A 27754-nucleotide genomic window follows, 5' to 3' on the forward strand; every position below is an offset into this window, starting at 1 on the left:
CCCCGCCCCTTCGGCCGGGCCGGGCCGGGCCGGGCCGGGCCGCGGGGCCATAAAGCGGCGGCGGCGGGACCCGCTGCCGGTCCCGGTCCGCTGCCGACTGCGCCCCGCCATGGCCGTGGCCCAGCGCAGGCTGTCCGTGGGGCTGGGGCTGGCCGGCGTGGCCTGCGCGCTCCTGGGGGGCTGCCTGCTGCTCGTGGGGCCTCTCATCATCAGGCAGCAGGTCATCAAGGTCAGCGCGGCGCGGCGGGCGGCGGGCGGCGGTGCGGAGATGATCTTTAATAGTCGCCTCCAACGCAAATCTGCTCTGTTCTACAGTTCTGCTGCCGGGGGCGGTGCGGGGCTCGGTGCGCGTTTGCCTGGTGCGGTGCGGAGAGCCGAGCGCTGGAGGCGGCGGTGTCGCTGCTGCAGCTCCGAGCAGCCTCGGGCTCTCAGTCTTGGGCGAACGCGGGCTTGGGGTGTTCCACCTTTGTCGGCAGCAAATGTGCCCGGAGCGAGCAGGTTAACCATCCCTCTTTGCATCCCCGGAATTGGCTGGGGATGCAAAAAGTGCTTGGCAGAGCATCACCGCTAGCACCGACACTTCCTCCCTTCCCTCCTGCCTCTACCTGCGGCGCCAGTTATTCCTTTCGTAAGTAAATGAGCGCGCTGCCGGGCTCCCAGGCGTGGTGCTTTCCCAGCTGGAAAGAGGATGATGTGCAGGAGCGCTCCAGAGAAGCTTTGTGCACGGAGCAGCCTCCAAGCTCTCCTCTCTCCTAGACTGAAAGCCTGAGGAGTTGCTTCTCTGAAGACCTCTTTTATCCCCAGGAGAGGTCCTGAGGCAGAAGAGGGTTTGTCCCCAAAGCGTGGGGCTGTGGATGGAGTTGTTGGTCTGTTCAGTAACTGAGCAGTTTTCTGAACCAGCACTCCTGTCCCTGCTGCTGGGACGCCGGTTATCCTGCTGTCGTGTAGAGCTCCCCACATTTAGCCAAACCTTTTTCTTCCTGTCCGAGGCAGATGTGCTCCCTGCCTTGGTTTTTCTCCAAGCTTCCACCTACCCGGGTCAGCCCCTGAAAATTTCCTTCTGATGAAAGAGATGAACAAACACCTCATAGCCAATGGCTGGCGTTGTGTGTGGCACAAAGTCTCTGCTGAAAATGACCTACTTAAACATATCCCTTGGAAGTGCTAATGGCTGGGCAGAGCCAGGTAGTCCTATGGATTAAAGAGTAGAAAATCTTTGTTCAGTTTCAGGACATCAGGAACCTGCAAATAAAAGGCTGAATGGCCCCCGCGGAACAGAAATGACAGGTTTTTGCACAAAAAAAGTTCTGCCCTCTTTTTAGCTAATCCTGATTTTTTTTTTTTCAACCTAATTAGCTAAGTCATAGTAATTTGCAATGAGAGCAGAAGATGAAGAAAAGATCAACCCTTGTTTCTCCTCCCTTCACCTCAAGCCCTTGGTCTCCCCATCTTCAACATGACACAAAATTACCCTGAGCTCCTTTTTTTTCCATTTCACATTAAGCCTAATAACTGAATGGTGACGGGTGGTGAGAAACATTCAGCCCCTTACTGAAACTCCTGGGTAGGTCTTCAGAGCAGCGTGGGTAAGAGGAACTTGAAGGGCTGGGGTTGGGCAGGTAAAGGTTTGCCCATCCTGGTTTCCTGAGCTCTGTCAGGATGCCATATCCTGATGGAAAAGCACTTTGTCATGGAGAGGTGGTTGTTTCTAGGATATCTTTGGGCGAAGTGTGCAGGGAAAGCAAGGAGCTTGGAGCCTGCCCCATCTGCACTGGGCTGCCTGTGGGGTTGGCCCTGCAAAACCTGGGGAATATTGCTGTTCTGGGAACATCTGGAATGCCGCAGACCTGCCTAAGGTAGGAGTTTGCACAGAGTGAGGCTGCATCAGCTCATCCCACTGCTGCCCGCGGCTGGTCCCCGTGGGAGCTCGGGTGCTGTTCCTGGGTGGCAGGAGCCAGGAGCAGCACGGTCCTGGGTGAGGAGGAGGGTGCTGAGAGGACGTGGAGGGTGAGCTCTGACTGACACCCGGCTTAGCTGCTGCAGTCTGCAGGGGAAACCTCACCTCTCAGTTTTACTGAGCAGCGTGCCTGGCTGCTGTGGCGGAGCTGCTGCTCTTCTGGCCCCATCTGGAGCCGATGGGCAGTAACCAGTTCCTTTCAGTTCCTCAGGAACAAAGATCAGCCTGGTCAGGAGGGGTCAAACATCTCAATGGCCCCTTGCAACCCATCTAGTTGACAAGTACTCTTGTTTTTATTCCAGATGTATGACCATGTTTGTTTTGACCTAAAAATAGCTTAATTTTAAGGCTACCCCTTGTGGATCTTAGCAGCACCTGTGGAGTGCCTTGAGCTGCTGTGCCCAGGTGGGGAAGGAGCTGGGAAAGGCAGCAGGGAGCTGGGATGTAGCTCCATCTGACTGGGTACTTATTATAAAAATAATAGCTTATTTATAAAAATAAATTATATAAATAAATGCATATGCAACAAGTAGTCAAGGGAGTGCAAGACGGAACAAGCAATTAAAGGAAAGGAGATGTTGTTGATCATAATCCATTTGATGCTTGGAAATCAGGGTTGTAAAGCAGACTAAATTAAAATCTCTCCTAATTCCTGCTCTTTTGCCATGAAATCCTTGAGGCTGGCAAAATGAGAGCGGCGTGTGGTGGTGGGAAGGGTTTGCTAGGTTCCATGGGTTACATGACATTGTGGAGATGTCTTCCCAGGGATAGGGCTTGGATGAGGGGCTTGCAGAGGCCTCCCACCCACGGGTAGCTCAGCCTTGCCACAAAACGCCTCAAGAAAGAGGAGATGTTACGGGGGAAACCTCTGGTACCTCAACTCCCTGTGTCAGCAAATACGTGCCCAGGCAGATGGAGCTGCTCCAGAGCTGGAGCTGCTGAGCTGCACCAGCATAAAGCCCACGTCCCTCCTCCTGTTCACGGATCAACCCCGCTTCCATAAGCTGGCTGGGTTACGTAAGCAGGGACAAGGATCTGTGTGCTCCCAGAAGAAGAGATTATGGTGGAACACATCCAAAGTGAGTGTCCCAGAAGGAACAAGCTCTTCCTGCAGCACCCTGGAGGCAGGGAGGGAGTGGAGCCAGGTGTACCCATTTGTCAGGTCTGAGCTAAGGAGGGCTTCAGTTGTCTTTGAGCTCCTGCAGGCATTTCCCAGCACGCAGGACAGTGATGCAGGAGCATGATTGTGCCTTGCCTTTGACCTGCCTCATGATCAGCTGTGAGTCACTGCAGGTTGGCAGCTGAGAGGAGGCAGAGGTGTCCTGTGCTGTGCTGGTAGGACACAGATGCCTTGCCATCCCAGTTCTCCATCTTCTCTTTGGGATTCTAATGGGCACTCCCTGCTGGTACCCAAACAGTTGTGAGGATATCTGTGCCACTCCTTGTTGCTTTTAGCTTTGTGGAGCTGCCAAACCCATGAGCAAAGGCCTTTGGGACAGAGAAGTAAAACATGCAGAATAGTGAATAATTCAGAGCCAAGCCTGCAGCACATCAAAACACTCAGAAACCCTGTGGGTAGGATTAGAAAAGTTAAACCTGAAAAAATATGCCAGCAGACATCCAGTGGCATAAACCTGATGCTTCTGCACACACAGGATTTCTCACTGTGTATCTAGCTGAGTTTCAGTCTGCCAAACACACCTGGATCCTCTGGAGAGCTTCTCTTGTAACTGCCACCTTCAGCTGTGCCTTACATTGAGCTGAGGGTGGATGTGTTCACCTGCAGCCACAGAGCCCAAATGCTGTGACCACTTGTTTTCTTTTCTTTTTTGCCTTCCAGAACGTCAGGATCGACCCCAGCAGCATCTCCTTCCAAATGTGGAAAGACATCCCTGTTCCTTTCTACTTGACAGTGCATTTCTTTGAAGTGCTGAACCCCAAGCAGGTCCTCCAGGGAGCGAAGCCGGTGCTGAGCCAGCGTGGACCCTACGTGTACAGGTCAGGTACCACTGGTGGTCCAGCTTGGCACGAGCCTGAGCACCGTGCTGCCTGCCAGGCTGCTGGCTGGCTCCTCTGGCAGGAGGGCATGGCATCAGCAGGCTCGGTGAGAGCCCAGGGGCACTGGATTTTAGGTGACCCAGATGTGCTCTGGTTGCTCTGATCTTGCTGAAGACACACGTAGGACCTCTGGTCACTGAGACAGGGAGATTGGTGGGTGCTCCACTGAGTTGTGGAGCTCAGTCTCTTTCTGGGGCCTGTTGGGCAGGCAGACCTGGGCTGCTACGGTCCAAACATGGGTATGAGGGGTGTTGGTGTGGTGGTGGGTGACTCTGTCTTCAGAGTGCTGCTGTTCACTGTGCATTTAAGAGCCCAGCTCTTGAGCTGGAGTCGCCTCAATATCAAACTTCATGGGTCAGCCCAAGTCCTTACCTGAGGTGAGACCCAGAACGTGCCCAGTACGAGTGCTCTGGTCATGGGAACCAGTATGGAGACCAAGTATGGAGCACCAGCACTGGGTCAGACCCACACACAGCAGGGCTGGGTCTGTTTTCCATAGCTGAGGATGGTGGCTGAAGCCCCAGCTGCTTCTCAGCACCTGAAAGAGGAAGCAGTGCTTGATGCTGAGCGTGTGAACCTCCCCGTGAGCAGTGATCTTCAATATGTTAGTACCTACAGCAGTGGGGTGAGGTTGAACAGCAGCCTAAGCAAGCTCATGGGGGAAGATTACTGGTTAATCCAAAGCTGTTTGAGCAGTGTGAGGGGACACCTGCAGTATGTGTGTGCCCTTGTTTGCCCTGGCCTTGCCAGGGTGGGTTCTGTATGTTGCCATCGCATCGCTCTCCTGGCCTGGGGAAAAGCTTCACTTACTGTAAGTAAGAATAAACAAAGGGGCAAAGCTTATTAGTGTCCTTGTGTTCCTGCTGAGCTAGATTAGTGCCCTTCCCTAATGTGGGCTGTAAAACAGAGGCTCCACAGTGAAGGACTTTGTTTTTGCTGGTGAGCTGAGCTTTAGTTCCTCCAGGAGCAGGAACAGGCTTGTGGTGTTGGGGACAACCTCGCACTGCTGCAGAGCACTGCAGCCTCCATGAGCCTTGGGCTGCCCCTGTGGTGTGGGCTGAAGTCCAGCAGCACTGGGCTGATGCCTTGAGAGGCTCCCTAGAGCAGAGGCTGGACAGTGTTAAAGGAATAAAGCAGGGATTTATTAAAAGGCCTTCAAAGGATGCACCTGGGGCAGTGCAAGAGCCCAGCCGTGGCTCCATCCAAGGTGGATGGCATGTCATGAGTTTTCACACTTTTATAAGTTTTGGTCCATTTCTGTTAATTGGGGTTAATTGTCCAATCCCAGCTCCAGGTTGTGCAGTCCCACCCTCCCAGGTTGCTCTCCTCCATCCCCTGCTGTTTGCACTTTTTGGGCTGAAGCTGTCACAGTGTCCTTGGTTCTGGGGCTGGAAAAGGATTGTTCAGTGTGCCTGAGCTGTGAGGAGAGCTGCTGGCACTTCGTATGGAGATCAGAGCTACACAGCAATGCAGTGCAGAGTCTGGGAAATATGAGAGCTAAAAGGCATCAGGCAGTGTGCAGGACATGGATGGCCTGAAGCCCTGAGGAGCAGAAGGGCCATGATGCTGTGTGGAGGGTCAGGCTGCCCTGGACCCAGGAGCCATCAGGGAGCTTGGGAACAAATCCCTGGTGGAACATGGGGCATCTTGGCTGGTCCTCTCCTGTGTGCAGGTGGTTTTGGTGTATGGGCTCTGCATGCCTGGCACCTCTCTGGTGTGCCTGGGCTTAACAGTGGCTGTGGGTGAAGCAACACGGGAGATTTACTATTTTGTCTTAAATTTCTTGGGTAATGAGTCGGGAAGAAACACTTAGTGCCTGCAAGAATCCACCCTGTCAGGAATGCCTGGCTCCTGGGCTGGCCTCTCCTCCTGCCAGGCCCTAACCCTGGCTGGGGTGGGAGGTTTACATCTGCTCCCACACTGCCTCCCCAGCTGCCCCGAGGCTCCTCGCTGGGCTTTGGTGTCCCCCAGCAGCAAGCCCAGGCCTGTGCAGCCCGTTCTGGCTCGAGGGGCTCTGCCTGGGGATGGTTCCCATGATGTCCCATCTCTTTGCAGGGAGCACAGGTTTAAAACAAATATCACATTCCACGACAACGATACCGTTTCCTACCTGGAGTACCGGCACCTTTTCTTCCAGCCAGACTTGTCCAATGGCACGGAAGACGAGTACATTGTTGTGCCAAACATCATGATGATGGTAAGTGCTTGTTGCCTGCAGGGGTTCTCCCTTCTGAGCTTGCAGGGAGGGTGGCGAGATGCAGCACTGAACCACAGGATTACTGACTCACTGTCTTGTAGGGCTTAAGGCTGATTGAACAGTGAGGTGGTTAAGCTTATATAATGCAATTTTCTGCTCTGTGGGGTTTTAATTGTTCTGTTAGGCGGCTACCGTTCCAAAACCAGAGTGTGCACAGCAGCTGGTTTTGAGTCTGCAACCTCATCTGAGCATCCTGTGGGGAAATCAAGCCGGTGAGCCCTCAGCTGCTTTCTTCCCCAACTGGGAATAAATGAAGAACCTTGGTCTGCCCTGAGGATTCCTCTGGGGTATAGACGGGAGATGATAGCAGAATGATTTTGGCTAGCACCAAAAATGCTTCGTCTTTGCTACAGGTGAGCCTCTCATGGCAGAAGTTTGTTTTCTTCCTCAGGGAGCAGCTGTGATGGTGGAAAAGCTGCCAGGATTGGTGAAGTTCTTGCTGAGCGGAGCCCTGGCCAGCCTGAAGCAGGAGGCGTTCATGAACCGGACGGTGGGGGAGATCATGTGGGGGTATGACGACCCCCTCATAGATGCCATAAATCTGATTGTTCCTGGCCTGCTCCCTTTCAAGGGGAAGTTTGGATTGTTCATGGATGTAAGTAAAAGTGTTGGCTGGGAAGGCTAGAATCACAGCAGTATTGGTCCTGGGGGTAGCTCAGACACTCAGCTAAGCAGAAGCTGAGCAGCTGATGGTGTGTGAGTCAGGGGCGTGTTGCAGCCTTAGATTAAACAATCATTCCTCTTCTCTGCAGTTTAACAACTCCAACTCGGGGCTGTTCACAGTAAACACGGGCATGAAGAACATCAGTGAAGTTCACATGGTGGATTCGTGGAATGGGCTGAAGAAGGTGAGTGTCTGGCAGCAAAGCTTGGATAATGGGGAGTGCCTGATTTAAAGCAGGGTAAGCTGAAAGCTCTGGGTGCTGCTGTGTACGCGTCAGGTGTGAAGGAAAGTTTCTACAGGACTTCAAGTGCTGCAACTTCTGTTCTAGCAAGCTGGCAGGAGGCAGCCATGTGGCAAGGGGCTTTTCAGGAAGCATTAAATTCATCTCCTCATGGGTTTTTCACTTGCACTCCCTTGCAGTGCTGTTGGAGCTGGTTGCCTATAATGGTTGAAGTCTCAGGCTCCTGTGGCCTGTGTTGAAGGTGTTAAATGCTCTTGTTAAAGGATGCTTTACTCTTCCCTTGTGGAATTCTGCTCCTAACTAAAATCAGCTGAAGATAGAGATCAGCTTCTGGGGGCAGGTGGATCTTGTCCATTAATTGGGTGGATGTTTGGCTCACAGAACCACGGAGGATGGAAAACGTGCTTAAGATGGGAAAGATCTTGGCTGCTGCTGTGGAAGCAGTGTGGGGTGGTGGACATTCCATGCAGGGGTGAGAGCTGACTCCAGCAAGCTCGTCCTTCTGAGTTCTTCTCTCCACACCTGTCCCACAGGTGAACTACTGGCGGAGCGGTAGTTGCAACATGATCAACGGGACGGCAGGGGAGATGTGGCCACCCTTCATGTCCCCAACCTTCCTGGAGTTCTACAGCCCTGATGCCTGCAGGTGAGGCCACAGCTGCCAGCCTGTCCCCATGCAGGTGGCAGGACACGCTGCAGCCATCCTGCACAAGCAGAGGGCTCAGGAATTGTTCCTGTAGTTAAAGTTCAGCTGCAGTTTGGGTTTGCCTTACCTCTGAGCTTTGCAAACAGCGTAGTTGTCTCATTATCAGCATCTTGTGGTGTCCATAAATACCTTCCAGGTCACTGGAGATGTCCAGCTTGCCCACGTTGAATCAGTACAAAATAACCAGATGTGGTTATCTAATGTAGGCAGTTAGAAGGAGAAGTAAGGGTTGTCAGAAGGAAATGCAACTGCAACTGCAGAACTCTTTCAGCTGACTAAGCTCTTGGAGAAATTATGTCTGGGAAGAGATTCATGCCACCATTTTCCAGACTCTTTCTTCTTTTTTTTCCTCTTTTTTTTCTATTCTTTTTTTTTTTTTTTTTTTTCCCTGCCTGTGTAAGACACCCTGACCTTAGCTGATCATCACACAGGGGTTAAAGTACCCCAGTGTGCCTGTGCCTGAGGCTGGAAGGAGGGGAAGCACGCACAAAACCCCTGTCCCTAGCCTGGGGAAGATAATGAGAATTCCAGCTTTGTAGATAGTGCTGCAAAACAAGCAAGTGCTCCTGTTGAACAGAGAACAATGACCAGTGAACAAACAGACAGCTGAGCTGAGCAATAGCACACGGATTCCTCTGCACAAGGGACATCAGCAAACACCAGAATGGCCCCGAGCCAGGAATTTACAGGGAAGTTTACTTGTAACTGAAGTTTAAACACATACCTGTCCCTGTGAAACTACAGGAACCTCTGGAACAGAGCCTGCTTCCAGGCAAGGCTTCCAGTGAAGTGGAGGAAACCGAGCTTGGTTTCTTGTTGGCACAGGAGGCTCCTGCCACACAGAACTGTGGGGAAGTGGCTCAGCTTTTCAGACAGTGCTGTCTTCTCCCCAGACCTCTGCCTCAGCCTCTGTTCACACAGTCACAAACATCAGTTGGTAGGCTAAGAGCATACCTGCCTCTGCAGGGCAGGCAGGGCCCATCTCTGCTCTGTGCACATGAAGTGCAGCTGATGCTGAGAGGCAGCTGCCAAGCTTTTAGGGCTACAGCAAGCTCTGCCTCCTGGCTGGGAGGTGAGCAAAGCCAAGAGGCACGTGTGTAACTGCTGGACATGCCCTGAATCCCCCCCTCCTTGGTCCCAGCATCAGAAGGCCTCTGTAGGAATGAGCATCCCCTTGGCCTGCCCAGGCTGTCCTGGTAGCCCACTGTGACCCACTCGCCCATTCTCTGATCCTCTGATCCCTGCAAGCCTCACTCACGTGTGAAGGGAGCAAATTTTTGTCCTGGAGACTTGCATCAAACCTGGCCAGCAAGTTTGCAGCACAATATCAACAGCCTCTAGTAGCAAGAAAAAGATCTTGCTGTGTCAGGTAGGGAAATTTTCCACTCCCCTGGCAGTCTACTGCTGGAGTGGGCCTGCAAAAGAGATTTATCTGGTGTCCCTGCCCTGTAACGGAGCACCTCGGAGCCAAGGTTTGCATAAAGTGGGTATTATCTCTTGGAGAGCAGCCCTGGGGATTACTACATGCCTTTAAACAAATCTGACCTGAATATAGCAAACAAGCCTGTGGTTTCTCTCCATAACTAGTCCTGACCAGCTCTTTAGATGTGCTTAAAACATGGAAATCAAAAGGCTCAAATACTCATTCCCTGTTCCCCGGAGCGCTGCTGAGGGTTTATCTTGATCTCAAAGTCTAAGTTACATTGCAACTGCATCTTGTCCAGCCAAGATAAGAACCCACTTCTGTGCTGGGAACCTGTTGGCTAATCCTGATCCTTCTCCACTGCAACCCTTCCAGATCCATGAGGCTGGTGTACGAGCAGTCAGGGGAGTTCAAGGGTGTGCCCACCTATCGCTTCGTGGCGCCCAAAACCCTCTTTGCCAACGGCACAGACTACCCACCCAACGAGGGCTTCTGCCCCTGCCTGCAGTCTGGCATCCTGAACGTCAGCACCTGTAGGCTCAGTAAGTCCTTTCCCCCCCGGCTCTCCTTAGTGGGACAGTATTAAATTTGAGATGCAACAGAAGGTTGACTGTCCAGAAAAACACCTCTAGTGCCTGCTGGGATGGTGAAAAGTGCTGCTGGGCTCTGCTTGCACTCCCACAGGCTTCTCAGCAATGTGGGAAAGAGGGAAAACCTTTTTTAGAGGCCTAACCTTCAGTGCCCAGCCCTATGAGAGCCTGGCATTTGTGGGAATGCTCAAGGATACAGTGGGAGCATTACATCCCCTGGGCTGGTGGGGGGAGCAAGGAAGAGGCAGCCCACTTAGCTCCCAAATGCAATGTTAACTCTGGACACTGAGTGTGTGTGTGACAGACCAGGCTGGCTGTCCTAACTCGTGTCTGGGAACAGGGACTTTGCCGAGGCATCGTGTGCCGCATGCTGCGGGGAGAGAGCGGCTTGGTCCTGGATCCTCCCAGATCAGTGGGACAACCTGCAGGGAGGGAGGGGAAGGAGATTGCTGGTTGGGAGGAGAAAACACAAAAGCCTGTTCAGAGCAAGTGCTGCAAGAGCTTAAAAATTTCAAAAAAAGCTTGTAAGTGGGTGTGGAGCAGATTAAGATGCTTTCAATCTTGTCCAGATGCGCCGATGTTCATTTCCCACCCTCACTTCTACAACGCCGACCCGTCCCTGGTGAATGCAGTGGAAGGCCTGCACCCCAACAAGGACCAGCACGGGCTTTTCCTCGATATGCACCCCGTGAGTGAGCCCACCAGGGTCCTCCCCTCACCCCAGGGACCAGCCCAGCATGGGGGGGACACTGCCATCAGCTGAGTGGTGGCAGCACTCTGCTGTCGTGGCGCTGATCCGAGCAGGTTCCATAGTGCAAAGCCTGGCCAGGACATGTGCAGATAAAAATGTCAAAGCCATAAACTAATTGAATAATTAGCCTGGCTTCTAGAGAATTGCAGAACTAATGATAAACATAATTGTTTCGATAAGCACAGTGAAACTCTTTCCACTGACTCAGGCCTATAAGACTAGGAGGTGTGTCTGGCAGCAGCCAAATCTGCAGAGGCACACTGCCATGAGAACTGGCTGGCAAAGTCTGGAGACCACGCTGTGGCTCAAGCTGGCACCTCCATTTCTTGGGCTGGCTTCTTCCACTCTCTCAGCCTGCCCATCTGGAGCTGACTGCCTTTGGACTGGGCTGCTGCTGTGTTGCACCCCTCACGTACCCACAGCGTGAGGGTGAAGTCACCACTCCAGAGGGGTGATCTGGGGTGTCCTGAGGTGTCACTGTCCCAGCTGCTGATGGCAAAGGGACTTTGGGATTTTCCACCCACAGCCTGTGTTGTGTGAGGTCAGTTTTTCTAAATGTTCAGTGATACTTGCTCAAGGAAAAAAAAAAAAAAAAACTATTTCCCTCTTGAGGTAAGAAAAAATCTTGTGTCTTATCTAGACATTGGGTTCTGACTGTTTTTTTTATCGCAATTATGAAAATCTAATTAAGTTTATTACAGTATCAAACATCTACTGATAACAGTACAGTTAACTACATTTTTATCTAGCTGCATGCTGCTGACTACAAACAGGGACAGTCCAACAAAAATTCTCTGCTTGTAAAAATGTGTTGCAAAACTGCAGAGTCATGAGAAATCAATGTCTTAATGGGTGTCAACAAGACCAGCTCTGAAGTGTGATGCTTTTCATGGTCTTGGAATGTTGGATAGGGTCTGTTGGTCCCAAGAAGTCACTAGGAAGTTACTGATGAACTGGTTGTTCTCTTCTCCTGCAGATGACAGGCATCCCCATGAATTGCTCCATCAAGCTCCAGCTGAACCTGTACCTGAAGCACGTGTCTGGTATCACGTAAGTGGTCACCTCCTAGAAATGTCCATCTGCCTTCCCTGAGCAGGGAGTTCTGCTGACGCTGAGCTTGCTGCAGAGTTTACTCTCTCCAAAGCTTTACCATGAGCAGTTGTCCTACTGCTGGAGCCAGCTGGCTCCTGTTGAAACATCAGCCATTCCAGTGACCACAAGCTCCATCCTTTAGCAGTGCAGAGAGTGGCTGCCTGTTTGCTCAGCTCGGGCAGTGTCCCTGTCCCTCACCAGACAGCTGAGGGATGTTATGTTCCTCCTGGTGGGGCTGGAGCTGTTCACCTACACTGTGCTGCCTCTCAGGAGTCACCTGCAACATGGAGAGGCAAAACCCACTCTGCCTGTGGGGTAGAGAGTGAAGCCTGTGTCCAGAAGACACTTCCAGCTCTGTGAAAGCAAACAGGAGGTCTCTGTAACCAAACTCTGTGGTGCCAGATGTTAAATACCAGCAAGGTTGGGAGTGTGCTCTTGCTGCTTGGGCTGAGGGGCAAACACCTGCAGACAGCCCCCAGGTGACTGAGACATGAACTTTGGCATTCTGGCTCACTGAGTTTCATCTCCCTGGAGCCCAGGTTTGGGATGGCACTTACTGCTGTCCTTGGGCAGCTAACCCCCCGTGGAAGCATAAGCTCTGCTCCTGCATGGAAAGCACCTGGTCCCCCAAGGTGGGAGCAGCTCACTGGAGCAGCAGGGATTGCCACCTCCTTATGCTGGTTTCCTGGCCACTGTCAGTCTGTCAGACGTGTCCCCTTAGGAAGAATTGTTGTGCTAATTGTGACCTGATCAACCATAAACCTAAGCTTCTTTTTAAATTTTCTTCCCCCCAGTCAAACAGGGAAGATTAAGCCAGTGGTCCTGCCGCTGCTGTGGTTTGCAGAGGTGAGCTGCCTTCCTCAGCCTGATTCTGCAGAGCCTCTCCTGCTTCCCCATCACCCAGTGCTGGGGAAACTCCACTTTGGATAAAGCTTTAAGCCAGCCAGACTAATTAAGCACCAACAGAAGGCTTTTCAATACTTGGCTATGCCATTAATCCCTCTGAGCTGAACAAACCCTGCACTATACTTGGTAAATCTCTGGCTCTGCCCTAGATGTGGGGTTAAATAGGGCCCTGGACAGAGCTGCCAGCATCTCCGTCCTCCCGTGGGCCAGGGAGTGCAGCCTCCAGCTGTGGGTGCGTGTCCAGCTGACTACTGCTGTTTAGTAAAAGCTCTTAACCTGACTGAACCTTGCATAAATCGCCTAATTTATGCTGGGAGGTGGTGGGAAAGGAATCATGCAGCTGGTCTGTCTCAGCCCTGGACGGGAGGGAAGTGCCACTGAAGCTCTGTTTTTTCGAGCAGAGCGGATCCATCGAAGGCTCGGTCCTAAAGCAGTTTTACAACAACCTGGTGCTGCTCCCGTCGGTGCTGGAGTACCTGCAGTACACCCTGCTTGGCCTGAGTGTCCCACTCATTATCTCAGCAGCTGTGCTCGTGGCAATGAGGAAGGTAAGAATCTGCAGGTGCCTGGTGGGAAGTGCTGCCAGTCAAATCAGACTCAATCAGACGACGTAGCTTGGGCTGACAATCTAACCTGTCTGAGGAAACATTGGCTGATGCCACCAACAATCTCCTAATGGTGCCAGGTGCCAGCAGATAGCAGCAGGACTTCCTTAGCCTTCTAGCAGGTAGATAACATGAAGCATTTCTGGCGTTTTTGGTGCACAGCAGTGATGGAAGTGCCTTCCTGGGGGAGGAGGTATTTCTCAGCTCACCCAGCTAGTGAAGAAACAATCCTAGTTTATCAACCCAGCCTCCATAGAAGGCAGCAGCAGGTCTGTGCTGTTGCACAGATCTGGATCTCTGCAGGGTCCCAGCGTTTTTCCAGTCAGAACAGAGCCTTCTCCAGAGGATGGAGCTAGCTGAACACAGCATGTTAAGTGAAATGCTGTGCTCTCACAGAGGGGACACAGCCACTGTGGCTGCTTCTCAGCCCAGCACAGATTCTGTATTTCCTTGAAACGCCCTTGCTGTGCAAACTGCTCCAAAGAGCTCTGGGAGTGAAACCCTCAGAGCCCTTGTGGATCTGGCCTTACTGAGAAGTGAAGACCTCTGAAGCCTGCTGGGAGCTGGCACCTGGGCTGTGGGGCAGGCAGTGGGGTGAGGCTGAGCTGTCAGGACTGAGTATAAAACAGCCAAAACACTCAGTGCAGAGCTGTGGCTCTGGCTCCACAGTGATCTGGTAACACTAAGCTCTCTCTACAAGCTTTAGTTCTGGAAGTAGGGATCTAACTTCCTAGCCTAACCCTATATCAAAGGAAGCTGATTTAGCTTTGCACTGCAGTCAGGTAGATTAGGCTGGCTCTAAAGCTGCAGAGGTGAAGAGGCTGCTTGTGGGGATAAAAGGCAGTTCTTGGAATGAGAGCAGAATGAGGGGGAGCCTGTGTGAGGGGCTGCCTTTGCTCAGCTGGTTCCTGCCCTTCCTGGGACACCGATGCAAACCCACCTTACATAGTGCCAGGTTTCTCAGAGTACCAGGTAATTGGATTTTAATCAAGTCTACAATTACTTAAGTGACTTAAACACATGATCCCAAATCCCCTTGTTCCTCCACACACTTCCCTGCAGAGTGGGAGTGATGCTAGGGCCCAGCATGGAGCCCAGAGCTCACCAACAAACCCTTACTGTGCTCCCAGGATGGTCCTGGGCTGAACTGCTCCCCTTCAGCACATGTCAGTGGTTGCTGGCAGACAGGCTGCACTCTGCTGCATGAGCCCAGGGGCTCTGAAAAAGGGCTGGGCAGCTGTTTCTGACACCTTATGCAGCCCTGAGCTGGCATTTCCTCACCCTGCTTTGTGCAAGTCTTAATTCCTGGTATCAAAGAGATTTAACCATGGGTCAGGGAGAAAAGCTGGATTTTTACTCACTGAAGCCAACTAAATATCTGCTTGTGAGATGTCCCAAACCCAGGCGTAAGCCAGCAGTATTTCTGTGCTCAGCCAAAAGAGTCATGAAGTGTTAGAACTAAAAATCCACGCAGGAAGTGCCTGACTACCTGGAAAGTGAATAAAAAGCCTCAATGACTTTACGAATCTCTAAGAAGGCTGCAGAGCACATGAACGTCTCCACCTAATGAGTAGATAAGAGGTTGTAAACTGGAAGACAGCGATTTGCAGCCAAGGTGTGTTCCTCATTTGATTGAAGTGTTGCTGATCTTGCTCTGATTGCTTAATCGTGCACAGTCCTGCCTCCCGAAGTCACAGGCGATGTCAGAGGGGACACTGAGCAGGGACATTGTCCACACCTTCACGTGTCTGCCAGCGTGAAGGTCTCCCTGAACCCAGCTCCTCCCTCAGGTGTCTTGTGTGCCTCTGGCTTCTGGAGGGAGCAGTGTGCTCTGGGGCCAGTGTAGATGAGGTACTGTGAAACACTTGAATCTTAGTCTAGCTTATAGTGGAGCCAGTTTGAAATGCATCTGTTGGACTCGCAGCTCTAAAAAAAGCATAATCTGTACAGGTGTAAAATACCCCCAGATTTTGTAGCTCTCTGCCATTGTGGCATAAAACCTGTGTGGTGACTCTTTCAAAAGGCAAACAGACCATTTTAAAACTGGCTTGACACTGAACAAAATCTTAAATAGGACTTAGTTTAATCTAAATTTCGAAATCCTCATTAATAACTCGATTCTAGTTAAGTGATTTCTCAAATCTCCTCCAAAAATTGGAACCCTCCTGAAATTCATGTCCGAGTGCACCATAAACCAGACTGATTGTCTTCTAGGAAAAGTGCTCTTTATTTTGGAGTAGCAATAAAAAGAGCTCAGACAGTAATAAGGCAAACCAGGCCACCTCTGCCAAAAAGCTGCCTCCGGTTAAGGGGACGGTGTTGCGGGAAGCCAGACTGTAGGTGGGTACCCACGGCAGGTAACATGCTTTTCTCTCCTGATTTGATTAAACTTCACTTAAAACCAATCAAATGAAACGTTTGCTGTCCACATCTCCCAGACATGCCCTCCTGGCGAGCTTGGTGGAACAGTGTTGTCTCCTGGCTTTACCCGGGGCAATCCAGATGTCTTAATGCTGGCACTAAACCACGTTGCAAGCACGTGCTCTTGTTGTTTCTCCTGGTGTAGCTGATCTGCAGCCCTGATAATGTCAGCAGGGATCAGGGGAAAAGTAGGATTGGTGTGAGGAAATACTTTTCTTGCCTGTTTTCTCCCCGCCCCCCCCATCTCTGAGTGTTTGAGTTCCAGAGGTAAGTTTTTTGAAGGGCTAGAAACTTGTGGGGGTAACAGAGGTCAGTCCACTGGTGGGTGTCACCCCTCCCCTCAACAGAGAGGCTTTCAGGAGGGGATTTCTGATGTATAAAATGTCTGGGTTTGTATTACAGGAACACAAAACCACTGAGTCGTTGAGGTTGCAGGGACCTCTGGAGGTCATCTATTCCAATCCCTCTGCTCAGGCAGAGTCACCTAGCTCAGCACCATGTCCAGATGTCTCTTAATGTCTTCAGGAATGGAGATTCCCCAGGGCAACCTGTTCCCATTTTTACAGTTTTCACAAGGAAAAAAAAAAAAAGAAAAAAAAAAAGTATTTCTTAATGTGCAGATGGAATCCCCTTTAAGTGTCCCTTTGCTTTGCTCTTGTCCTGCCCCTGGACACCACCAAGAAGAGCCTGGCTCTGTACTTCCTCCCTCCCTTCAGCAGCTTGTTTTCAGTGGTAAGATCCCCCTGAGCCTTCTCTTCTCGAGGCTGAACAGGCCCAGTTCTCTCAGCCTCTGCTCACATAAGAGACTCCAGTCCCTGAATCACTTCAGTGGTCCTTTGCTGGACTCTTCTTCCCAGTAGCTCCATCTCTCTCTTGTGCTTGGAGGCCCAGAACTGAACACAGTACTCCGTGTGTGGCCTCACCAGTGATGAGCAGAGGGCAAGGATCACTCCAGGACCTGCTGGCAACACTCCCAGTGCAGCCCAGGAACCAGCTGGCTGCCTTTGCTGCCTCACCCTCAGCTGTCCCCAACACCCCCAGGTCCTTTTCTGCCAAACTGCTGCAGAGCTGGGCGACCTTTAGGGTGTTACTGGTGTGTGGGGTTGTTCATCCTGAGTCAAAGAGCTTGTACATCCTCTTGTTGAACCTCTTGAGGGTCCTTCCAGTCCCTTTCTCAGCCTGCTGAGGTCCCTCTGGTGTACCAGCCACTCCCCCAGGTTTTGCAGATCATTAATAAAGATATTAAACAGGCCTGGACCCAGAATTGACCCCTGGTGTACACTGAAGGTTACTGGCCTCCAACTCAGCTCTCTGGGCCTGGCTGTTCAGCCAGGTTTTCAGCCCACCTCGCTGCCTGCTCATCCAATCCCAACTTCATCAGCTTCCCTATAAGGCTTTTATGGGAGATGGTGTCAAAAGCCTGGAGTTCAGGTAGACAATATCCACTGTTCTCCCCTGCTCTACCGAGGCAGTCGTTTCATCACAGCTGATCAAGCACAGTTGATGGAGCCCAGTGACTACATTTGATGATTTAATTGTCCTTCATGTGCCTGGAAGTGGTTCCTAGAACTAGCTGCTGCATCACTTTCTCGAGGATGAAGGGAGACTGACTGGTCTGTAGCTCCTGGGGTCGTCTTGATCCTTTTCAAGGCAAAAGTGGCATTTGCTTTCCTTCAGTCTTTGAGCCAGGACTGGTCAAAGATGACAGGGAATGGCCTTGCTGTGACACTCATCTCATCTTGTTTCTTGGATTTGTGCATGTCTAGGTTCCTTCAGTGTTCTCTGACCTCATCCTCTTCACCAAGGGTGCATCTTCCTTGCTCTGGACTTTCCCCTGGTTTCTGGGGTTCCCTGCCTCATTCAGCCCCAGGCCCTCATGGTTCCCTCCTCTTTCCTTTGTCACCTGGGTACTTAGAGAAGCCTTTCTTGTCTCTGACATCCTTGGCTGGATCCAGTTCCAGTTGGGTTCTGGCTTTCCTGACTCCATCCCTGCATGCTGGGAGAGTTTCCCTATGTTCCTGCCAGGTTACCTGTCCCTGCTCCCGCCTTCCACGTGTCTCCTTTCTGCATTTCTGTTTGGAGCTCCTGGTTCATCCATGCTGCCCTGCTGGCATTTTTCCCTGGCTCGGGATGCTTGTTAGGGTGGCCTGTTCTTGAACTTGAATATTAGCCATGCTTTTTGCCCTGACTGCATCCCCTCACCAGAGGTCTGTAGACCTTTTTAGGCTCATAGACTCCTTAAGGTTGAAAATTCCTCCAAGATCCTCAAGTCCAAACTTCAGCCAAATGCCACCATGCCCAAAGAGTCTCCAGGTGTTCCTGGTGGTATCACTGGTGCCCACACTGGAGCAGCAAAGGGCAATAGTCAAAGGGTTAGACAAGCCTCACAGTCCCTCCACAGCACCCCAATCCACGTGCCCAGCGAGCAAAAGGCTCTGGGGGAGGGTCAGGCTGATGTCCCTGTCCCCAGCAGCAGGAAGTGACCCACTCTTGTCACCTGCTGCTTCCTCCTGAGGTTCTTGCATTAATCAGGGTCAGGGCCCACGTGATTTAGGGTCAGGGCCCACGTGGTCTGTTGGAAGGCGTATCTGGCTCCTGCTCACCTTTGAGGGTGGTGAACCTCTTTTGTAGGTGTGTTTAGGTGAGGAGGAGCCACCTTGGTGCCAGAAGGCGCCAGCTTCCACGCTTGCCCAGAGGCTGCACCTACCTTTATCCTAGGAAGGAGCACTGCCTGTGTGTGCTCCAGCTGGTGCCTGGGGCTCTCCAGGCTCTTCTGCCCCTCAGCAGACTGTCCCTGTCCCTTCCATCGTGGATGACTGTCCCATAGCTCCTCCACACAGCTCTCCAGGCTGGGTGGTGGTACAGGTGCTGGTGGGCAGGAATGGAAATAACCTCGTTTTGCTAAGGTACAAACAGGAGGTACGGAAATGTTCCACTTAAGAGCAGGGTCCTTGGCCGCTGCAGGAGGGTTTGGGTGTGCATGGCCTGGGTGGGGACGCCGGGTGTGTGGCCAGGCTGTGACCTGTGTCCCTCCCCTGCAGAGAAGCGCCGCCGAGAAGAGCCCCCGTCCCCCCGGCAGGCAGAGCGGAGCTGCCCCCTGCTCCGAGACCACGCCGCTCCTGCACCACGCCGACAGCCCCAGCCAGGACGGTCCCGAGGCCTGAGCCACCCCCCTGGCACGCTTCCCACTGGGACACCCTCCCACTGGGCCACGGCCACGCTGCAGGTGACACTGCTTCGGATCCCCAGAGCTCTCTGGAAGATGAGCTCCTGGACAGCCCGGCCGAGATCCCGCACAGCACAGGCGTGGGACGGTCCTGCTGCTCAGCACTCCTGCTCATCCAGAAGCCTCAACGCTGTTCAAGAACCCTGTTGTCCCCAAGGGCCGGCCTGAGCCACAGCCCTTCTCTCTGGTGGAATGAAGATGGTTGCTGACTGATCTGAGAAGTTATTTGCAATTTAAAACTGCCTATTGCTAGGGATAAAAGGCACTTTAATGGCAGCCTTTAAAACAAATGAGGTTTGTATAGGTAGCACTGATGGGATTTAGTGATCATTTTAAAAGCCACTGTTCATCTCACCAAATGGGGCAACGCTGTCCTGGAGCCACTCACAGTTTTATTGCCACTTGATGTAACTGGACTAGGCTGCAAATCATTTCTGGGTGCTGTCACTTCAGCGATGTCCCTTCCCACAGTACCTGGAGCCTGCCTGGGGTTGCTCCAGCCTTTGCATGTGTTGGAGAGTCGTGGTGATTTTTAAAGCCCCAGTTCTGTGCCGTGCCCTTGTGCTGCACAGCGATTCCAGCTCACAGCCCTGTTAATCTCTCCTGGCTGTAGGTGGCTGTGTGAGATGAGCCTTGGCAAAAGCTCGGTGGCACATCTGAGCTGTCACTCAGCTCCTGGCAGTTGTCCCTGCTGCCTGCTCTGGGATCAGCTCTTCTGGCCGTGGCCATCAGCACTGGGAGGCACTGGTCACACTGGCTGACCTCGGCGAGGGGGAAGCTTCACCCTGTCCTTGTGTGTTAATGCAGATATTTGTGCTTTGGAGAAGCAGGAACATGTGCAATCGTGAAAGTAACAATGGCCTTAAGTAGGGTTTGATTAAAACATTGCAGCTTTCTGAAATGGTCTGTTGGGTGACCTGGGTGGTCTTGTCTTGGGCCCCACTTTCATGGGAAGGAACCCCAAAGCTTAGGAATATTTTTGGAAAATTACTAGCCTGTAGTTGCCTTGCCCATTCCCACTTCCAGCCAGGAGTTTGGGAAAACCAAAGGGGCCAGCGCTGGAGCATCTGACAAGGATGAGACAGAGGTGGGGAATCTCTGCTCTGGCTTGGAGCAGAGGACTTGTTGCACTGTGTGTGACATGGATGCTCATGGGGTCTGGAAACCTTTGTCCAGGACAGCCCTGTGACTTTCTCGTGGGGCAAGCAATACTTTTACACCTCCATTCCTCTTACTGGGCAGGAGGAGCACAGGACATAAACCCAGTTCTGGGCCCAGTGCATTCCCTGCTGGCCATGTCCCAGTCCTGCAGTGGGCCTAGGCTGCCTGACCATGGAAACAGCCCTGATGGAGCTCACAACGGGGAAAGGTGGCACTTTGGTCCGTGGGCTGGACTCCCCTCCATGCCTGAAGCGTGTCTTGCAGGCGTGACAGCACCGGCCAAGTCCCTTCTTGTGGCCACCACTTCTGGGTTAGCCCATGGCACAAATCGCCACTTAGAGTGATTTGTGAACTGTGAACTCGCTCTGGCCTTGGATCCGAATGTATCCATCGGCAGAGAGCAGCTCACAGCCGCAGCCTCGGCCAGCGGCGATGGAGCCGGGAGCGGGGACAGCGCAGGCTACAGCAGCGAGAACGCGGGTGGGCTCCCTTTGAGGGGCTTTGACCACGTTACGGTGCTGATTGCAGCCGGACAAGCGAACACGACTAAACCACGGGCGCACGGCTGTGAGCACAGGCCTTGGCGGGTGGTTTTTGTGTGCTTTTGCAGAAGAACGCGGAGCTGGAGCTCCTCGCTCGCACCGGCGCTGCGGCCCGGGCGGGATCGCGGCGCTGCAGCGCTGCCCCGCGGCCGCCGGAGGGCGCTGTGGGGCTGCGGACGCTGCGGGACGAGGGGGATGGGGGACAGGGGGGACAGGGGGGACAGAGGGACTGATCCTGGGGGAAGAGGGGACAGAGGGGACAGGGGGTCTGATCCTGGGGGACAGGGGGGTCAGAGGGACTGATCCTGGGGGACAGGGGAGGGGACAGGGGGTCTGATCCTGGGGGACAGGGGGGGACAGAGGGTCTGATCCTGGGGGACAGGGACAGAGGGGACAGGGGGTCTGATCCTGGGGGACAGGGGGGGACAGAGGGTCTGATCCGGGGGGACGGGGGGGACAGAGGGGACAGGGGGGGACAGGGGGGGACAGAGGGTCTGATCCTGGGGGACAGAGGGGACTGAGGGACTGACCCTGGGGGACAGGGGGGGACAGGGTGGGACAGGGGGGGACAGAGGGACTAACCCTGGGGGACAGGGGGTCTGATCCTGGGGGACAGAGGGGACAGAGGGACTGATCCGGGGGGACAGAGGGGACAGGGGGTCTGATCCTGGGGGACAGGGGGGACAGAGGGGACAGAGGGATGGATCCGGGGGGACAGAGGGACAGGGGGCTCTGATCCGGGGGTATCTGACCCTGGGGGATAGAGGGACTGATCCTGGGGGACAGGGGGGACAGAGGGGACAGGGGGTCTGATCCTGGGGGACAGAGGGGACAGAGGGATTGATCCAGGGGGACAGGGGGACCCAGGGTCTGATCCTGGGGTACAAGAGGTCTGACCCTGGGGGACAGGAGATCTGATCCTGGGGGACCCAGGGTCTGACCTTGGGGGACAGAGGGCCCCGGGCACGGTCAGAGATCCTCGGCACTGATCCCCTGCCCCGAGCCCCGCCGTGTGCCTGTCCATCGGCACGCAGCGCTCCGGTTGTTTTCCTCCTGTACTTCAGTCACCTTGTTGGCTGCTTGTGAATTTTCCAACTCGTTTTAAAATGCTTCTCACAGCGCCGAGTCCTTCCCTGGCCCTGAGTCACTCTCCCTTGCCAATTCCCTCCGTACGCGGCGTTCAGGGCTGTCACAGCCCTGGTGCAGCACGCTCCCTCCCCTGTGCCAGGCCAGGTTGAAGTCATTCACCCTCTCCCGAGGATTTTAATTGGCCCCCACAGGCTCAGTTATCATCACAACAATCTCGATTTACTGTGGGAGCCGCCTTTCACCCGGCCTGGCACAGCCATGGGAAATGAAGGAGTCATCTCCATCCCCGAGGCACTTCATCACCCGGGGGGAACTGTCAGGGCTTGGTGTCGACTTCCCCCACGATGTGACAGAGGCTCCACTGTCTCCCCTGGAAGAGAGAACAGAGATAACACAGCCCTCTCCATCCACACTGGGGGTAGGGTGCTTTCATAAACGCAGCACAGGGGCTTTTCCCACTCCAGGTATCCATCTCTATCCCACCTTTCCTGAAGCACCCCCAGCCTGGCCATCCTCTGGGGCTGCAGGGGTGAGGGGACAGTGCAAACCCTCCTACCCCAGGAGCAATCTCTGTGTTATCCCCTTCACTGTGCCCCATGGCTCCCAGGTGCTCCACGTTAGCCGTGCTGGGTTAAAACCCTGCTGGGCAGAGAAGGTTCTGCTTTTTGCTCTGGCAAGGCTCTGCTTTGAGCTCCAGCGAGTCTCTGCTCTGGGCTCTGTTTGCTCTGCTCCTCCTCACGGCAGCCAGGTCCGTTCCTGAGCTGTGGCTCTGGTCTCCTGCACGTGAGGCTCCTCCAGCAGTGACCAAATCCTCCAGCGATGCAGGCTGGGGCTGGGGCTGGGGTGCTTGTGGGCAGATGCGTCTCTCGGGGCAGAGCTCAGGCTCTTCTTGCTTAGAAAAACCCCAAGAAACCCCGAAACAGAGCAGTGTGGAGCTGTTGCAGTTACAGGGGTGGTATGGTGCTGTGTGATGGGGGAGTGTTTTTCCTCCTGGAAGCTGTGTGGTACCCAGCTTTATGTCCCTGCAGTGTGGGACTGCAGGGCCCAAAATCCAGGCAAGAGCTGCCTGGAGGAGGTGAAGTGACTCGTGGTACCTGGTTTCTCTTGTGTTCGGCCACAAAGAACCTCTCTGTCTGGAAGAAAATTGCTGGAGGGCCTTAAGTAGGGTTTGATTAAAGCATTGCAGCTTTCTGAAATGGTCTGTTGGGTGACCTGGGTGGTCTTGTCTTGGGCCCCACTTTCATGGGAAGGAACCCCAAAGCCTAGGAATGTTTTTGGAAAGTTACTGGCCTGTAGTTGTCTGCCACACCTGCCTTGCCCACTTCCAGCCAGGAGCTGGGCTTTGGCAGAGAAGCCTGGGCTCTCGGGGGTGTTGGATGGTTAAACTTTACGGTGCTTAATGCCTCATTGAAGGAGTGTGACTGAATGTCCTTCCACCTCCTGCTCTTGAGGGCACAGGAGCTTAATGTTACTGCCTTGCTGCTCGCCAGAGTCAGGGCTGGGCCATTTCTGGGAATGAGCCTGTCTGTGCACGAGTTCCTCCACCCAGGGCTGCCAGAAATTCTCCTGCCCTTCAAAACGGGAAGCAAACCCCCCTGTACTTCTTGCTTTGGGCTGTTGTTTTTACCAAGGAGCCCCCGTGTACAGAGCATCCCTTTGGGATGCCCATCCTTGCTGCTGTGGGCTTCCCAAGTCACCCTAGTGCCACCTCCTCATGGCTGATCATGGGACAAACCCCACTGGAGCCCCTGTTTCCCTTCCCCACCCACGTGGGGAAGTGCCCACATGGCAGCAGGGAGATCCCACTGAAACCCAGGCCTGTGGGGCTCAGGGTGGTGATGTGCAGCCGGCTCACATCCGTGCTCCCTGTGTTTGGGAGAAACAGTTCCTAAAAAGGAGCAGTCAGATGGCAAATTGATACCAAATGGTGCTCTCAGTCCCTTGAGGAACGAGGTTTGATCCCTCAGCCTGTGGTTCCTGGGGGTCAGGACAGAGGCACACAGTGCTATTTTAGAGGCATTTCTCTTTTTAAAAGTTTACTATTTTCCTCCTTTTGTAAGTTCCTCATTTTCCGAGATACAAACTGGCTTCAGATTTGATGCTGATGGGACAAGATGCTGCTTTGGGTGTGTGTGGTGCCTGCAGGATGAGGAGGGTCTGAGAGCTGTGCCCAGCCCTTCTCCAGCTGCTTTGTGGGTGCTGCAGGAGCAGGGAGCATCCCCAGCAGCTGATTCCAGAGCAGGGGCTTTGCCAGCCCCACAGGGTTCTCCTCGGGTGGGGACAATCTTCATCAGGCAACACCCCAAGGGCTGCCTGCCTGGTTCCCAGCCTGGTGATCCTTCCCACCCTCACTGCCTGCCCCTGTGGGTGCTGCTGCTGCGTGTTCCTGGGGGTATCCAGCTGCATTTCTGGCCTTACTGACACTCTTTGTAGCGCTGTTAAAAGCCCCATCTCCCTAGGTGACCCAGCTGCTTTCTGTCTTCTCCATCTGCTCTGGCTCCCAGACCAGCTCCTGGAGGAAATTGCCTCCTGAGCGAGCAGTGCCACGGACAGGAGGCTTCACCTGGTGCCCAGGAGCTGGGACTGTGGTGGGTCACAGTGTCCCAGCACTCCTGGCGCTGAGCACAGGGCACTGCCAGGCCTGGAGGCCATCGAGGGGGGAGAGCTGAGCTTTGCAGCTGAGCTTCCAGGGAAGGAATTTCCAGCAACTGCAGATCCATCCCCAAAGACAGCATTTCAAGGAATTACCCTCTCCCCCTCGCTGCAGACTTCCTCTGCTTTTCCAAGTAAGTCTCTGGCTCGGGGCCATTTCTGCAGTAACTGGAGCAGAGCAGATCCATGGGAACATCCGGGGCTGGAAGTTGGTGTTTTCCAGGTTCACAGCCCGTGGCTCTTATCTCCTTAAGTGTCCCCAGTTCCAACACTGAGCCTCTCTCTCAGCTCTCTCCCTTGGGAGCACTGTGTTTCCAGAGCTCTGGATGCCACGAGGAGCAGGAAAGCCACCTTCAGTGATGACTAAAATAATTGGTAATTAATTAGGGTTTTTTTTGAGATCTGCTTTAGCAAGCAGCAGTTGTTGGTGTTGGTAACTCAGTCCCACCCCCTCGTGGCAGGGCTGCTCCAGGTCCAGATGTGCTGAGCATCCTGGAGGGGTGCAGGGGGGATCCCCTGAGGGTGACCAAACAGCTTCTCTGCCCCCAGAGGGGCAGTCCCTGCCTGCCTGCAGAGAGCTGCCAGGCAGCTCGTGGTTGTGCTTCCCCCCTCTCCTGATGATGCTGTGTTTGCAAGGTTAATTTCCATGCCCTGATGGGAACAGGGAATGATTTGGGGGCTCTGGAGGAGGTGACCCCTGTCCCTGGCAGCCAGGGCTGAGGGCAGGGATCACGTTCCCCCTCCCCACCTGAGCAGCACTCCGTGTCCTGGCGGGTGCAGCCCTGGAGACATACCTTGTGGATTTTCTTCAGCTCATAAATACTCCCCTGCCCTCAGTGCCCCTAGCAAATAAATTATCTGAAGCTACATTTCCCCATTTCAAAGCCTTGTGAAAGAAACCAGAGGGTTTAGCAGCCCTGGCTGGCTGGAGTGGTTCACATACCATGCACCCACTTGCATTTGATCTACTTCATCCTGTGCTAAGTAATCCTTGAGAGGCCAGCGGGCTGCAGGCCCTCTTCGTGCCTGTAAATCACTGGGGCATGTCACAGGCTGTAAGTGAGCGGGGTGAGAGCATGTCCCAGCCCTTCACGTGATCCAAAACCTCCCCCTGCCCTGGAAAAATCACCCTTGTTAGGTCAGAGCTGCAGCTTGCTGGCCTGGGGTCAGTGTGCCTGGCCCCACACGTGTGGTTCCGTGTGGGACTGGAGCAGGATGCTCCCCTCCAGGGGCAGCTCCCTGGGGGTGCAGTTTGGGGATGGATTTGGTGTGTGCCTTGGTCTGGGTGCCCCCAGCTCACCTCTGCTTGTGTCCCCCAGAACCTCCCTGAGAGCCCCCATTAACTGGGGCTGCCCTGTGGCATCTTCTGCACCTCCTGCCCTACTCAGTTTGCTTTCCATCCCTGGAATTTCCTGGGACAGAGGAGAAATTCTGCCTCCCCCCAGCCCTGCTGGTCGATAGCCATCATCAAACCCGTGTGATTCCACAAGTCCCTCTTGCAGCCAGGCTGTGCTCTCTCCCTTGTCATAAATCAAAGATTATTCCCCTCTTTCCATCGCCTCCCCTCAAAGGTTGCTATTGCTCAGCTGTGGCCTGACTTTAATTACAAATTAAGAGCAGCTGAGCGGGCACTAGGTGCTGTTAATTGGCTTTCCAGGAAAGGTTTCAGGGGGACAGCTGAAGGCACCAGCGATTGATCTGCTCGGTTCCTTGTGTGCAGCAGCTCAGCCTGATGTGAGCCCTGTGCCAGGTCCCAAATTCAGCACTCTGGGTGTCATTTGCCCAAAAACTGCAGCCAACCTCCAGGCTCCAAGGTCCTTTCCCCTGCTAATTGAAGCCTCAGCGGCTCAGAGCCCCCCCCCTGCCTGCACTGGGATGGATTTTTAGCTGCTGAGAACAAATTCCAAGGGGGGGGATGCTGGAACAGAGCAGATGGGATGATTCTGGAGGTCAGAGCGAGGAGAGGATGCACTGCCAGGCATCATGTGATGAAAACACACTCACTGCTCCAGCAGCTGTCAGAGCCCAAACAGACGAGGCAAGGTGCCCAAGGAGCGTGCAGGGATCTCATTTACCTGGTAATTAATGGAAATCGTGAAACAAATCAACACGCGCTCCCTGCGGAGAGCTTCACGCTCTGGTTTCCAGCTGCTGCTGTGGGGCTGGGCATGGCTGTGGGGCTGGGACAGGGCTCTGTCCCCGTCACTCTGCCCCCGGTAGAGCCCCCGGTTACTTGAGGCGTCCCTAGGTGCCAGCAGCGTGTCAGCCCTCCCTGCCCCGCGTCATTAGGGCACCGCTAATTGCTCGGGGATTCCGGCGCTGTCACCGCCCCGGCTGGTGCCTGCTGCGGGGTGGGAATGAAGATGTTGGGACGAGCCCCATCCTCCCGCCCGGATCCTTGTCACTGCTGAATTTTTGGTGGCCCAGCCCTCCTGGGCGGCGCGGGCACCTCCGCCCGGTGCCAGCCCTGCAGGTGGCAGCCGGGGCTGGCAGCCACGCCTTTCCTGCTGGACAGAAACCCCATTTTTTTTTTTCCTTGCAAGTTAATGAATTTGGCTCGGTTGAAATATTAAAAACGCTCTTTGCTGGGTTGTTGTTTTTTTATGTTGCCTTGCAGAGCAGCAGTGCGCTCCGCGGGGCTCTCGGACAGGAGCGGGGATGCTCGCTGTGGTTCAGAGATGCTCGCTGTGGTTCAGGGATTCAGGACAGGGCTTTGGTTCCCTGCCTTCTTGTTTATTCACTGCGTTGAGAAAGGGTTTTGCAAAACAAAGGCTTTCAAACAATTAATGCCAATCAAACTCGCTGACAGCCCAGCCCCCGGGCATGGGCTGAGCTCCCCACGGCTCCGGGGGTAAAAATAACCCCAAAATAGCACAGGTGAGCACAGAACTCACCTCGTCAGCCTCCTGCCAGTAGTTAGCAATTGGCAGAATGCCTGAAGCATAAGGTTTGTGATCCCTTCCAAAAATTGCATCTGAATGTTAAGTGATGTATGGCAAATGCCAAATCCCTTTTGAATCTTGCTTAAAATCTCCGTTTAAAATATGCAAGCGACCTTTCTGTCTTTCTGAAAAGCTCTTTGCTTCTGGAAATTAAAAAAAAAAAAAAAAAGAGAGAGAGAGAAAAGAAACCAGAGCAGCAATCTCTTGCTGCTGGATAAAACCAGATATTCTGGAGGTTGTGGGAAGGGGCACAGCTTTCCTGTGCCACAGAGGTGGGGCAGGGCCCCCTTTGCAGGCTGGACTTGAGCAGATCATTGAACTGCTGTAATAAACCTCTCCAGATATCCTGACAGGAGAAACTACAGAAGCTCTGCCTGAGGGATTGGTGGGCTCCTGCTCTCTCTGATATCCCTCACATTATAATTAAGAGATAATGTCAATGGAATAAAACATTGTCTCAGGATAATGGTC

The 27754-nt window shown here is 53.6% G+C and overlaps 1 protein-coding gene across 4 annotated transcripts; it reads left to right on the forward strand.

Moving 5' to 3' along the window:
* Window positions 1–4: 4 nt before the first annotated feature.
* SCARB1 (scavenger receptor class B member 1) lies at window positions 5–19798 on the forward strand. 4 transcript variants are annotated; one of them, XM_053959598.1, is made up of 12 exons: window positions 5–229; window positions 3798–3955; window positions 6071–6212; window positions 6664–6867; window positions 7025–7120; window positions 7711–7823; window positions 9682–9848; window positions 10466–10584; window positions 11624–11697; window positions 12534–12585; window positions 13047–13193; window positions 18713–19798. In XM_053959598.1, exons 1-12 carry the CDS (start codon window positions 110–112, stop codon window positions 18833–18835), a joined length of 1515 nt encoding a protein of 504 aa, XP_053815573.1. In that variant the 5' UTR covers window positions 5–109; the 3' UTR covers window positions 18836–19798. The 4 variants fall into 4 exon arrangements, with proteins under 4 accessions (XP_053815573.1, XP_053815577.1, XP_053815576.1 ...); XM_053959602.1 differs by lacking the exon at window positions 18713–19798 and adding an exon at window positions 15465–15605; XM_053959600.1 differs by lacking the exon at window positions 5–229 and adding an exon at window positions 533–628.
* Window positions 19799–27754: the final 7956 nt, after the last annotated feature.

The sequence above is a fragment of the Vidua chalybeata genome, chromosome 18 (assembly GCF_026979565.1).
Source record: "Vidua chalybeata isolate OUT-0048 chromosome 18, bVidCha1 merged haplotype, whole genome shotgun sequence".
Taxonomy (NCBI): Eukaryota; Metazoa; Chordata; class Aves; order Passeriformes; family Viduidae; genus Vidua; species Vidua chalybeata.

What these genes read in the sequence shown, in the direction of transcription:
- SCARB1 (XM_053959602.1), top strand. Translation starts at nt 110, where the DNA reads ATGGCCGTGGCCCAGCGCAGGCTGTCCGTGGGGCTGGGGCTGGCCGGC. An exon ending in TACAGCCCTGATGCCTGCAG is followed by an intron (nt 7,824 to 9,681) that starts GTGAGGCCACAG and finishes CAACCCTTCCAG; the next exon opens with ATCCATGAGGCTGGTGTACG. An exon ending in CGCTGCTGTGGTTTGCAGAG is followed by an intron (nt 12,586 to 13,046) that starts GTGAGCTGCCTT and finishes TTTTTCGAGCAG; the next exon opens with AGCGGATCCATCGAAGGCTC.